The sequence below is a fragment of the Gopherus flavomarginatus genome, chromosome 1 (assembly GCF_025201925.1).
Source record: "Gopherus flavomarginatus isolate rGopFla2 chromosome 1, rGopFla2.mat.asm, whole genome shotgun sequence".
NCBI classification, from domain to species: domain Eukaryota; kingdom Metazoa; phylum Chordata; order Testudines; family Testudinidae; genus Gopherus; species Gopherus flavomarginatus.
In genome coordinates this window covers 96644204-96658143 of record NC_066617.1, presented here as the reverse complement: position 1 = coordinate 96658143, position 13940 = coordinate 96644204, and the positions used below count along the sequence as shown (strand labels likewise).

Here is a 13940-nt window from a genome sequence, read left to right as displayed (position 1 = left end):
GGTGCAGTGATTAGAAGGGATGGGGAGGGTAAGAACACTAACAAAATACATTATGCTGGGTCATTTCTAGCAGAGCTTGGAAGCTTATGGATAGAGCCCCACGTGCATAGGCGACACATAAGTGGATGTGTGTGGTCCAGTGCTTCCCTTCCCCAATATTTCTGTTTGGCTCGCCTTGGGGTGGGGAAGGAGAGGAGCTCCCTACTCCCACTGTAGTTGCCCCCTGCACGCTTAGCCCCTGTCCCTGGCAGCCAGGCCCAGGTGGGGAGCGGAACAGGTGGGACCAACTGCTTCTCACACCAGCTGCTCTAGGTCGCTGCTCTGGCAGTGTGGCGGCTGCCTGAGAGAGAGTCTGGCTTAGGTGACAGCTCTCCCCACTCCCTGTGCTCCCTGTCTGGGCCCGGCTGTCAGGGACAGGGGTCGAGTGAGCTGGAAACATGCTGGGGAGGAGGAGAGACTCTGGCTCGCTCAGCCAGCATGAGAAGTGGCTCCCTCCTGCTCCCCGTCCCGGCCCAGCTGCCAGGGAGAGTGGCCAAACATTGTGGGGAAGTAGAGTGGAAGAAGGACAGAGCCCCCGCCAGGTAACTCTAATGGGGCTGGGAGAGTGTAGCGGCCCTGGGCTGGGCGCCAGCAGTCACTGACAGAGGAGACATATGGGGCGGTCATATGTCCTCCCCTTTAGATTGTGTCATCCCCCCTCCAGATTTGCAGGGTTCTACTTATGGAGTACTTGCTAATGGTCTGCAGCAAGCAGGCTAGTTGCATGGTATTGACTCTCCTTGCATCCAGCTGCTGCATCTCATTACAAGATCAGTTAAAAATACATTTGCTGTGATCCTAGTATCGCTTGTCCGCATGAGCAGGTGTGATAGTTAAAACGGGGATGTTTCATGATTGTGATTAGGCAGGAAGGTGGTCTGCGACTGGGAATAGATGGGTAGGCGGCCCATGAGACACTGGGCTATAATGTGATGGTCCTGTTCTATAGGGGTCTCTATGAGGAGTCCTCACAGCCAGGGAGGGGAATGCCTGGGATTGTGTTATGCTCACCCTTTTAGGTAATTTTTTGCCACTCTTCAGTGTTAACCCCTGGAACACCACAGCTCTGATAGCTCTTCACTGAAATTTGCTATTCATCCCAAAATGTCTGAGGTGCTCCTGAGTCTCCTGGAGCCTCAGCTCTGGGTGTCATGTCTTGACAGGGGAAGCTGTGTGCAGCTAGTTGTTTCCCCCTTAGGCTGATGCTCTCTTGTCAAATAAACACAAAGAATCCTGAGCCTGGAGAGGATGCATCAGCCTAGATCTCCATTCTCATATCTTTTTGTTCTCCCTTCAAGTAACCCTGCTTTGAATCAAGCCTGTTCCAGCTTCCTCTACAGCATGTGCCTCAGCCTTCATTCAGCTGCAGAGAAGATGGAGGACTCTTCCCAGCAGGGCAAGTTTGATGAAGGAGGCAATTTAATCTGGCTCAGATTGGGTGGACCCAGTCTGCCCCTGATTTAAAGGTTTTTCAGCTGGTTTAGCTTGTCTGCTAGGGAGGCAAATTGGGCTTTTCTAAACATATTTACTCCATACTCAAAACCAAGCTTTGAGCCATGTAAAAATCCATCCCTTTTTCAGCAGTCTCTGTGGCTTGACTGCATGGGAAATTTACTGGCATAACATTGCTGGTATAATTATACCATGATACGCATATAGTTGTAGCCATGTCAGCGCCAGGATATTAGAGATACTGTGATAGTTATACTGATATAACTCTCAGTGGGGACCCTGGAATAAAAGTGCTTTCCCACAATTTAGTTGCACTGATAATTTCAAGCCCTAAGTGAAATGAGTGTGTCGATCTCTCACTCAGGTTCTGGGTGGGTGCAGGTTTCTACACCACGAAAACCACTCTCACAGTTGGCACTAATTAGTATCTCTATTGATGGCCTCAGCAGAGATCCAAGGACTGCATGGGCCATGAAAGCAGAACTTCCTTCTCATCTTTAGATATGGTCTCACTAGATTGGGTTGAGGCATGTATAGCAGATCGACACCAGAGAATCATGCTTTGCTGTTGCTTGTACTATATCTGCTCTGGGGATAAATGAAGGACTTCAGTATTTATCAGCCAGGTCCCTCCCTGATTTTATGCTCCTGACTTTGGGATGGGGAACCATGCCCCCCTCGCTCCAGACCTCTCTGCCTTTGCTCAGGTATTCGTGAGTCCTTCCTGCCCTTCTCATGCTGGTTTTGTTTCTAGAGCGAGAGATGTCTGAGCTCCTGCAGAGGAGTCTGCCCCAGTTAAACTACAGTGTGCCTGAAAGCCTCACCCTCCTGTCAGAAACCCCAGATCTCTTCTGTTTAGATGAAGCTCTACGTAGCCACCAATATTGCCTCCTGCTCCTTTTGTACTGTGCCTACGCCCTGGAAGACAGGTGAGCCAAGCGGTGTGGTTGAGGAGAGGGCAGCACTGTACACAGATACCAGAGGGTGCAGCCTGTCATCATTACTGTCCCCCCTCCCATCCTCATTTGCAGGTTTGTTCCAGAGGCAGAATTATTCTCAGCCATAAGAAATTTCCTTCTGTCAATGCAGGACCAGGGAGACTGTCCCCCTCCTTACGTCTTCAGAGCTGTTCTTTACCTTCTGGCAGTCTGTCAAGACAAAGGCGAAGCCTTAGACTCGGTAAAAGCTGATTTCATCACCACCAATCAGAGCTTCTTTAAGTTTTTTACCTTCTCCCCTCCATCCCAGAAAAGTGACTGTGTGTGATGGTCAGTGAATAGACTGGGGGAGCTCACACCAGGTGTACTCTCAGGTTATTTAACAGTGACAAACGCTTTGGGATACAGATAGTATTGAATAAAGTTATGTCCATGTGGAAAGGTGTTTGCATGATGGGTAGTCCTGGGAGTGCACGAGAATGCTGTTATAAATTCCATAGCTTCAGTCTCCTGAGAGCATCAGCAGCCTCTGCAGTCTGCAGCAGGCTTTCTCACGTTTCCGTACGGCTTTTTGCTGGGTCAGAGCACTGAACAGAGCTTACAAGGGCTTTTTAGACTTCGTAATTCAGCGGCTTTCACAAGGACTGTAGTTGGTTGGTATTGATAGGCTGCATAAATTGCACTTCTCACAATGAGGTTTCATCACATCAGCTTCATCTAATGGTTATATATGTCTGTCTCCGTCTCTCTCCACTCTTGTCAGAGTCCACTGTGTGCCATAAGGAGAGTCTTGGAGAATACATCAGATCTGAGCTTGGTCTACATTCATCATCCGCTTCTGCTTAAATTCTTCCTGCGTTACTCTGAGCTTATGGGCAGATTTGGTCACCGGATCCTCCAGCTCTGGTTTTCCTGGGAAGACTACAGTCAGATTGAGACTGAAGATACTGTCTCTGGGCTCTCCTCTGGCTTGCCTGATTATCCAAACAGCTTTACCACCTTGCTTCACATCCTGAAGGGCAATTCCAGTGTTGTACTCATTTTGCTGGTATGTGACTTTCACAAGGACAGTTTGCCATCTGTGGCCCCGACTCTGGAGAGCACTTAAGCACATGGATAAGTGCTTTCTTGAATCAGGGCCTAAGCGAACAGTCTCACATATGCATATGCAGTCACAGATCGTGTCTGATTTGTAAAGAAAGCTGGGGCTCATGCAATAATGATAATACTGTTCCTAGGACAAAATGGCACCCTTTGGCAAGGTCATGCTGCGTGGAAGAGGCCATTTTGCAGAACAACATGGTGTCCTCTGCGTCAAGTACCCTCTGCACACACCATACGAACGAGGCCATGCCTTGTGTGCTAGTGTAGAATTACATGCTTAGCTATAAATGTCACAGAACGCCACTGACAGGAGAGGGGCCAGGATTGTGCCCCAGCACAAATTAAGCTCTGGTCACAAACCAGACATGCATACCTGACATGGGAAATGGGATTGTGGGCCTTTGTACCTGGGCAACCTGCCCAACCTGCCTGGAGGGCCTTCGGCAACTCAGATAGGTAGTGAACCCCATCACAAAGGTGCTGCATAACTGCACTTGTTTATACATGGTACAAAAAAATGCACATGTACTGTGAGCTCCTCGCACACAACTGATTAATCTCTTCTGTGGTAGCTTTGCAAGAAGCTGCTCTGTTAATGTGGGGACTGTGATAGGCTCTTGATGGATAGGAAAGAAAGGGAGGAATAAAGAGCTTTAAAAATGGCATCTAAAGACTAGAACTGAGGGAGCGTATTTATTAACTGGGAGGTGTTTCTTTGTGCTACTCCCAGGATTCCCAGGACTGTAAATAGCACCCTGTGCTGCTCTGACGAAACTGAAATCAGAAGCCTTTGGGATCAATGAGGCAAGGTCCTCCCAGCAGTTGGAATAATGAGCCAGATCCTCAGCTGATGTAAATCAGTGTAGCTCCATTGAAGTCAGTGACTTGTTGTTATTTCTTCCCAAACCTGATAAGGATACTACATATTTTTCAGAATAGAGACCTATTTCGTTACTAAAACTACTAAGCTTTTAGATCAAGTAATAACACACTCTTGGATAAACAACCTCCCAAAATAATTAAGAAATGAGGTAGGTTTTATTATGAGTAGGCACACACAAGGCAGGATACACAGGGCCTGGAGTGCTGGTACATCTGGCCTAGTCTAGGAAGTTGCAAAATATTGTTTCTCTCCAGTTACTGAAAGGGCCAACAGACAGAATGTCTATTTCTTAGAGAAATCCTTCACCAGTTGGGACTAGGTTCCAGAATACTAAACTGCATTCAGGCACTTGATACTTCCAGAGCATCACTGAAAGTGAATGATGAGCTGACAAATCATTGTGAATTAAAAGGAGAGATGCCCCAGGATGACTTATCTACCCCATTATCTTTCACAATAATTTTGAAACCCTTCATCCAGCAAATTAAAATCAGGTTAAATATTACAGGTATAAACAGGTAAAAGAGAAACAAATTGCATCATTTGTGAATGATATTATATTCCCATTTTCCCTTTGCCAGGCACTCCTACAGAAAGAAATTAATTTAGCTTTGTTTCAGGCTTTAGCGTAAACTACAGTAAATCATAGATATTGGCAATTCACCTCTCTGCAGGGGTACAGCATGATCAATTTGAATTTAGATGGACTAGTAAAACAGTCCAGTGTCTTGGCATAAATATTCCATCAGATATAAAGCAAGCTTATGAAAAATAACCACCGCCTGTTAGGGCAAGTTAAAACTCTTGTAAAATGGAAAGACTTGTCACAGGAAGACAAAAATGAATATCCTTCCCAAAATGTTTTATTTGCTTAGGTGTTCTTATTAACACTCTGGATTAAATAAGACAGATGGTGCGTGGCTTGATTTGGGACCGTTAGCTCCTGAGTAAAAAAAGAAAAATTTTAACACATACAGTGAAGACATTCTGCCAACTTTAGATTATATTCCTGTCCTGCACAGATGAAGGCCACCTTGGAGTGAATTCAAGACCAAATATAAGCAGTCACTTGTAAGAAAGGTGTTGTATTGCATTAAGAACAAAGGACTTTTTGGGTCAGACCACTGGTCTATTTCTTGTGGTGATCAGTATCTTGTACCTCACAGGAAGATGCAAGAAACCCCATAATGGATGATTATGGAAAAACTTGCTCATAAAGGAAGTTTTTTCCTAACCCTGAGAAATAAGTGGTCAGCTCATGCATGTAAGCCTAAGGGTTTCTATCTCTTGGAAATATTTTATCCTGTAATGTAACAGTGGATGTTCTCATTATCCATATAAATATCTAATCCTTGCTTAATAGAATTCAAATCTTTATATCTCTACCCCAATATAACGCAACCTGATATAACATGAATTTGGATATGATGCAGTGAAGCAGCAATCCAGGGGGGAGGGGCTGCATACTGCAGCGGATCAAAGCAAGTTTGATATAATGCGGTTTCACCTATAACGCAGTAAGATTTTTTGGCTCCCGAGGGCAGCGTTATATTGGAGTAGAAGTGTATCTTGTTGCAGTGAATTCTACAGGGCAATTATGCATAATTGCGTGAAGGATTTCCTTTTATCACTCTTAAATATGTTGTCTTTCTGTTTTACTGAATGTCCCCTTGTTCTTGTATTACGAACTATGGTAAATAGGAGTGCTCAATTTCCCTTCTCTGCGGCATTCATTGCTTTTATACTTCCATTGTGTCTCCTCATACTCCTCTCTGAACACTCCCCATATTTTCAGTCTCTCTTCATATGGAAGTCTCTCTATCCTTCATGTGGCCTCTCTCTGAATCTGTTTCTTTATAGGTCTCAATTCACCAAAGCACTTAAACATAAGCTTAACTTTAAGCACATATTTAAGTCCTTTCCTGTTCAGCAAACTCTGAAGCACATGCTTAAAGTAAAGCACGTGCTTAAGTGCTGTGCTGAATCTTTGCCAGAGTTAGTGGGTATTTAGTTATGAGACTCCAGGAAGGGCTGTTCTTGGGGGTGGGGTGATGGACTAGATGATATGTAATGTCTTTTCCATTTCTAATTTCTGTGATTCTAGGAATATTTGGTTTATGTATCATACAATTGATCACTTTTATCCATTATGTTGCTTCTATACGTGCTAGGGTTCTAGGTGAAGAACTTTAAAAACATGTGCCTAAAGTTAGGTTCATTAATCCGTATTTAGGCACCCACCATAAGTGGCCTGATTTTTCAAAGCAGCAGTTCCCCATGAAAGTGGTGGGCTGCTCAGCCCTTGTGAAACTCAGGCCACTGATCTGGGTTCCTAACTTCAGGCACTTGTTTTTAAAATTCTTGGCCTTCAGCTTGCATTACTTCCTATGCCCATGCACTTGACAGACACATATCAATATTTTAATTCTAACAGCCCACTTAAAGAAGGTGTTTGGCTATCAAAGAGGAGAGCCTACCTATGTAATACAATACACTCTGCTTAATGGCCAAACTTAGTTTGGACATCCACATCACTAGGGTGTCACTCAAGGAACCAGTGTAGCATAATAATAGTGAACAGCAATGACTTCTGCTTAATGAGGAGAGAAGGGTAATGTCTGCACTTCTTCCCTCTCAGGACCTGGTCTGCTTGAGCACCACAGAAGTGGCTCACAAAGTTTTGATGACCTTGAGTACGTTCCTGAAAAGAAACGAGGATGTTGTTGTCTGTGACCTTCTTCGGAGTCAGTTTCTACAAATCCTGAAGCAGCTTCTAGTGGAGAGCAGGTCCACTACTTTACGAGGTGAATCCGACTTGTAATTAGAGACCCACACCCTGAAATTTGTGAAAGGACTGGATAGCTCAAGGGGCTAAATCTAGAATAAAAAGCCTTTGATTGCAGAGTCACTGGTTCTAACCTAGGCCTTGCCTACATAGAAAACCCTCCTACTGGAGATATGGGTTATACCAGTTCCCTGAAATACACAGCCTTAACATTAGGGCTCATGCTAGTAAAAAAAAAAAATTCACACCCCTAACTGACATAGCTTTGCTGGTATAAGATTTAAATGTAGACCAGGGCTTGTCTACATGCAGAAATCTACTGGTAGTACCTTACCACTACAGTTACACTGATATAACTTCCTATGTGGACACACTTTTATTCCAGAATCCAAGTGCCTTTTCTGGTTTGCTTATGTCACTTTGAAAACAGTATAAATTAAACTTAAAAAGGGCATTCTGATTCTGGGGTAAAAGAATGTGCCCCTGGGAAGTTACGTCAGTATAACTAGAGCTGTAGAGTTCTGCCAGTAAATGTTCCCATGTAGACACATCCTCAGGTAGCTAGTGACTGAAAGTCATTCCTGTCTCTTTTCTGTTCAGCTCTCTAAGCAGCATGAGTTGGTGGGGCTCAATATAGTTCCTGGTGCATAGGCAACAACATGGGTGCAGATTACCCCACCTCTGCCTATTGTGGGGGTTCTTACACCTTCCTCTGAAGCATCTGGTGCTGGCCACTGTCAGAGACAAAGTACGAGGCGAGATCAGGGCCGGCGCTTCCATTTAGGTGACCTAGGCAGTCGCCTGGGGCACCAGGATTTGGGGCGGGTGGCATTTTGCCACCCTTGGCGGCAATTCGGCGGCGGGGGGGTCCTTCCGTGCTCCGGGTCTTTGGCAGCAATTCTGCGGCAGGTCCTTCACTCGCTCCGGGACCCACCGCTGAAGTGCCCCGAAGACCGGGAGCGCTGAAGGACCTCCCCGCCGCAGAATTGCCGCTGACCGGGGGTGCGGGAAGGACCCCCGCCTAGGCAGGGCCAGCTCCGACCGGGAGCGCGGGAGGGCGGCAGGCAGCTTTGGTGGACCTCCCGCAGGCGTGCCTGTGGAAGGTCCACTGGTCCCGCGGCTCTGGTGGAGCATCCGCAGGCATTCCTGCGGCAGGTCCACCGGAGCCGCAGGACCAGCGAGCGGCAGAGCGGCCCCCACGGCGTGCCACCGTGCTTGGGGCGGTGAAATGGCTAGAGCCGGCCCTGCGCCTAGGGCGCCAAAAACCCTGGCGCCACTCCTGGGCGAGATAGACCGGAGCTCTGATCTACCATTGCAGTTCCTGTATTCATAACATCACAGGCACCTGCTTGTGTTGCGGTTTATGCTAGCTGTGGCCCAGTTATTCATAGTCTCATCTGAGAAGCCAATGACCGAATGAGCCTTGGAGACTTGAATTCTTTCCTCCCACTGGAGGTGGCTCCTTTGACAAGGTCTGTGGCAGATCAAGGAAGGGGCTGTGTATCTGGAAAACTTGTATAAACAACCAGAGGGCTTTGGGCTCAAGTTCTCTGAACTCCAAGTGGATTTTAAAAAAGCAGTTAAACCTCCCCTCCCAAAAGGAAAACCCCCTAAGCAGCACTGGGAAAAGTTTTTCTAAGACTATGGTAATTTATCCTGCATATATCACTCAGACACACGTACAAACACATACACACATGTAACTATTCACCTGTGTGCTGCTCGGCAGAGAGAAGCTCAGGTGGAGGCAGGGGAGGAAGGATGGCTTTGTGGTTAAGACTGAGGCCTGAGGCTCTGGAAACATAGCTTCAATTCCCTGCTCTGCCCCAGCCATCCTTTGTGACCCTGTGCCAGTTGTTCAGTCACCACGTGCCTCAGGTTCCCATCTGCAAAGTGGGGATACTAACGCTCCCTTACATCCCAGGGGTGTTGTGAGGATTAATACATTAGAGTGTGAGGTGCCGCATCATTACCTAAGATGGGTAACAGCTTGGGATAAAAAGCATCAGAATGGAAAGAAATGCTTTCCAGCTTCTCAGAGGGTTTTGGGCCCTTTTGTAAAAATGTAGGTGAGAGAGTCCCTTAAATGGCTCACTATGAAAGTGAAACCCAAGTTCTGTGCTGAAGGGTCTCTGGCCTCCTGGGAGAGGAAGTATTACTCCCATCCCATCTCTTTAGAACAGTGTTGGTGGGACCCAGCTGCTGAAGGGAAGGAAGCTCAGCCCTGATTTAGAGTGAACAAGGGGGTTTGGATGGCAGAGATGGAGGCAGTCAGTTTACAACTCCTCCACCCCCCAGCTCCAAAATGTGCAGTACCTATCAGAGGATGGAGTGCATTGACCAACTTTTCATATCCTTTCTTAGGTAGCAAGAACCTGCCTCTGTTGCTGAGACTTCTCTTCTTGGTGCAGCTGAGGAATGAGGCTGAGAGAGAGCTGGACAGCACAGACTTCAAGCTACTTCACCATGGTGAGCCTCTGCATCCATTTTTTTCCTGTTGGGATGTGATTCTGTTCTAACCCAGCAGTTCTGTACTGAGACTAAGGGCCTGGTTCTTAGTGGAGCTCAGGTCCCATTACACTTCCCTGGCATTAAATTACATCACATTTACAGTCACTTAAAGATCCCTATCCATTGCCAGAGTGTGGTGTAAAGAGTCTGTACTATACATGAGGATCAAGCTGTGAGAGTGTTTCCTCTGCTTCCTGCCTTAAAAGCACCTTTGTTGCCTGAGACCTCACATCAAGGCCAAAGTTTTTTCCCTTTGGGTGGGACTGGACTGGATGAGAATGGAGTCCATCATTGGTGCCCCTTAGGTGGCGGGAGTGGGTTACTGATGTGCAATGCATTGCCTGCCTGTGTGCCGCACCAGTGGCTGAGCAGATGGTCTCTGCCTTACTCATAGTCCTGGGAATGAGGTTTGAAGTGGAGGATACTTCTAGCTTCCAGCAGCCACAGGGAACCAGAGAATGAGGCTGGGTATTGTGCTTAGCTCTCACATGTAGCTGGAGGGAAATGCAATAGCCAAGGTTTTAGGCAGCTGAAAATTACTCCAGACTCCTTCAGACAAGATTTTGAACCTCTGATGCTCCTTTTTGCCTATGTAGTTATGTCACATCTCTCTTTCCCTTCTGAAACCCATCTGTGTACTTCTGTATCTGTCTCCACTCCTAAGGAGCAGAAAATCTCCCTCCTCCTCTCTCAGTTTATTCCAGTTCTCCCTCTGCAGACAAGGCAGAGAAGGGGAAGCTACGTGTAGGAAAATGAAATCAGATGGGCCTTTTCATGGCAGGCCTCAAAGATGTGCTTTGGGCTGCTGGAACATACCCTTTCACCTGTCTGTGCATGTGGGGACAGCAGACGGACGTGTCATGCAAGCTGCTCAGTGATCACAGACATTAGAGATGGAAAAGAGGTTACTAGATCATCTGCTCCCTCCTCTCCTATTTCCCACCATGGCCAATGCAGGGATATTCTTTACAGCGTTCTTCAGGTGCTATCCAATGGAATAGTGCCGCCCGTTGCCCATGGGGGCCGGGGGCACTATTCCATTGAAAGATCCACATTTTGGTGCTTCCACTATTTTCCTTGTGACCAATCCACAGATTCTCAGGTAGCAGCTAACTAAAGAGGTCAGGGTTAGGAAGAAGCATCTCCTTTTAGACTGTCAGCTTTTCTGAGTAGGGGACTGTCTTTTTGTTATGTTTGTACTAACCTAGCATACTGGGGTTGGAGCCTCCAGACTGTACTGCAACACAAATAATAAGTGGGCAGGCAATTCATCATGGTGTTTCTTGCACTTTTCTCTGAAGTATCTGGAACTGGTCTTTCTCTGAAACATAACAAAGGACTGGATGGACCATGGTGCTGATCTGATATGGCAGCTCTGTGCTTAGCTTTTCAATCCTTGACCTCCTCCTAGGCCTTCTTGATAGACACCATCCCCAAATGTTTGATATTATGGACAAACAATATACACGTGTAACAATCAGTTTATTTCCCAATCCATCTCTATTGGGCCCCTCATCCTCCCATGATCTCTGCCCCAACCCTTTGTTTTGCTGTTGTCATCCCTTGCTGCACTCTGTCTAGTATAGAGCACAGTCTCTTTGTTGCAGGGGCCAGTCAGTCTGTATGTGTTACATACCCTGCACACCTGGGGTGCTGCATTAATTTGTACTCTGTTTAGCCAAATTATTCTGTTAGTTTTGTTAATTTTCCTCAATCCCTCCAGCCCATCCATCATTTTGTTGCTCTTCTATGAATTCTCTCCAGTTAAATGGCATCTTTCTTGTAGTAAGCTGCTCAGAATTGTCTTTATATCAGATATTTCTGAGGGTGCTGTGGACTGATCTATATTGTTCTGTCTTCTAGTCAGTAACCTCTGTGGGAAATGCAGACCAGGAGATGTTGAGCTGCTGCAGCCGTCCTTGAACTTCCTATATTGGAGCCTCCACCAGACAACAACATGTAGTCAGCAGAGAGGTGAAGTGGAGTTGTGTCAAACGATGTGGGGTTGGATGATTTCACTGAATTAGTCTCATTGTGGTTGTAGCTGGGCTAACTAAGGTAATAAGGGCAATCAGTGACAACTTATCACCTCCAAGGGGAAGTCAAGAAGGAGTTTTTTCCTTCCATTTACAGTATTATGCGGATGGCCAGGTGCGTTATGGGATTGGGGTGTGGTTTTTGTTTTTTGCCTCAGGGTTCAGGTATTGGCTACTGTGGAGCAGGAGACTAGCTTGTTTTACTTGTTCATACAACAGCTAGCTAGCACAATGGGACCCTGATGCCTGACTGGGGCTTCCAGGCTCTACCGCCAATTAAACAATAATAGCAGAGAGAGGAAGCTCAAGATGGCCACCATACTAGATTATGTTAATGCTGTTTATTCTATTAGCTGTATCAGAGATCACATCTGTGTGGCAGAAGGTGGAATGCCAGTCTAGACTGACCACTGGTCTGAGGTGCTGTGCCCTGTGGGGTGCTTTGGTTGCCTCTTGATTGTAGTGGCTTGCTTAAATCACTTTTGTCACATACATGCTAATCCCTTCTATGCCATTCCAGCAGACTCTTGAAGCCTGTTGTACCCTTTTCCCCTGCGCAGTGGTGGCTGTACTGCTCTCTAGTGTGCCTTTGTTGGAGTTGCTCCAGAAGGTTTTGGAGCTCACTTGGATGTGGCCCTGTCGCTCTGGACCTGCTTTATCTCCATCCGAAGAGGCACTTCTCTGCTCTGCTTGGCTGCTGACTGCTTCCCTCTTAGCTCATCAGCATCGTTACAACTCTGAGGTTAGAACTGCTGTCAAGCCAGAACCCGAGCTGTGAGGGAACAGTCATCTTGCTAAAATAAAATCCCTGTTCACAGGCAGAAACGATTCATATGGGCCTGGACTCTGCTGGCCTTCGCAGTTACTGCACTGTTCTGTGCAGGGGATTCCTAGTTCTGGTCTCCTGCTCTCCCAGCCTGGCAGAGGCCTAGGAATCCCATCAGTTGGTTCACTAAGGCCTGGTCTGCACTACAGAGTGATAATGGATTCTTCAGTCTATCAGGGAATGGTCTTATATGATCCAGTGACTGGAAGTTGAAGACAGACAAATTAAGACTGGAAAAGAGGCATACATTTTTAACAGTGATTGTAATTAACCATTGGAACCTCTTACCAAGGGCTGTGGTGGATTCTCCATCACTGGTGATTTTTAAATCAAGACTGGGTGTTTTTCTAAAAGATCTGCTGTAGGAATTATTTTGGGGAAGTTCTATGGCCTGTGTTATACAGGAGGTCGGGCTAGATGAACAAAATGGTCCCTTCTGGCCTTGGAATCTTTGAGAATTAAGAGCATTTAAGGGGACAGTCTTCCACCTGATAACCTGTTAATTCAACACCAGAGACAGACATTTATTCATTCTTCTTTCCCCCGGTGTTTTATTCTCCTAGGTTCACCAGATGATCTCCCTGGATGTAGAAAAGGTCCTGAATGCAGTTATCTTCAGAAGGAAGAAGCCTGCACTGCTCTTAGGTATGCAGAGGCTGTCTAGGGTCATGCTCCTGCTGCCTGGGAACAATAAATAGCACTTGCCTAGTTCCAAGACTGTTTAAAGTAGATAGGAAGAATATCAGGAGAGAAGCTGAGACTATTGGGAGGCAAAAAGAACACAAATAAGAGTGACCGATGTGCTGGAGGTGAACGTGCAGGTGGGAGCTTGGCACCTTTGGTGCATTTATTTTTGTCCACATGGGTGGCAGGTATCTTAGGCTGGGGGAGGCTGTGCCTCCCCAAACAGCCAGGCGTGGCCCTGCCCACGCTCCACCCCAGGTCCCTTCCTCCTGCGTCCTGCTCTGTGGCTCCCTCTGTGCAGTAGCTGTGCTGCCTGCCCTCCTGGTGCTCTGGGGGAACTGGGGCCGCACTGCCCACCGTCCAGGCACTCTGGTCCTGAGGGCACTAACTTGGGGCAGGAGCTGGTGGCTGCAGTTGGGGGGGAGCTGGGCTCTCATGGGGGAGGGGGTGCAGAAGGAGCAGGGCATCAGGTCAAAGGGGCAGTGCTGGGGGCTAGCCTCCTCCAGCCGACGGTTCACGTGCCACCCATGTTTGTCCACTACAGATTTGGGGTACTTGGGGCAAAGGTAAAATGAATTTGGTGGCATTCATCCCTGGTGGATATTTTTTAATTTCTTAAAACTACCATAGAGTTACGTAACAGGGCTTGAAACTGAGCAAGAGTTGGAATAACACGTCAGGT

General features: G+C 46.9%; 1 protein-coding gene across 2 annotated transcripts in view; it reads left to right on the top strand.

The window, feature by feature from the left end:
* The window catches only part of MEI1 (meiotic double-stranded break formation protein 1), a 54383-nt gene that overhangs the window by 28918 nt on the left and 11525 nt on the right, over positions 1–13940 (top strand). For both annotated transcript variants that reach the window (XM_050953889.1, XM_050953899.1), the window contains 9 exons: positions 1338–1435; positions 2246–2420; positions 2523–2670; positions 3193–3477; positions 7055–7220; positions 9566–9670; positions 11576–11686; positions 12309–12490; positions 13138–13219. In XM_050953889.1, coding sequence (XP_050809846.1) covers positions 1338–1435; positions 2246–2420; positions 2523–2670; positions 3193–3477; positions 7055–7220; positions 9566–9670; positions 11576–11686; positions 12309–12490; positions 13138–13219 — 1352 coding nt within the window. The remainder of the gene's footprint in view (positions 1–1337; positions 1436–2245; positions 2421–2522; positions 2671–3192; positions 3478–7054; positions 7221–9565; positions 9671–11575; positions 11687–12308; positions 12491–13137; positions 13220–13940) is intronic.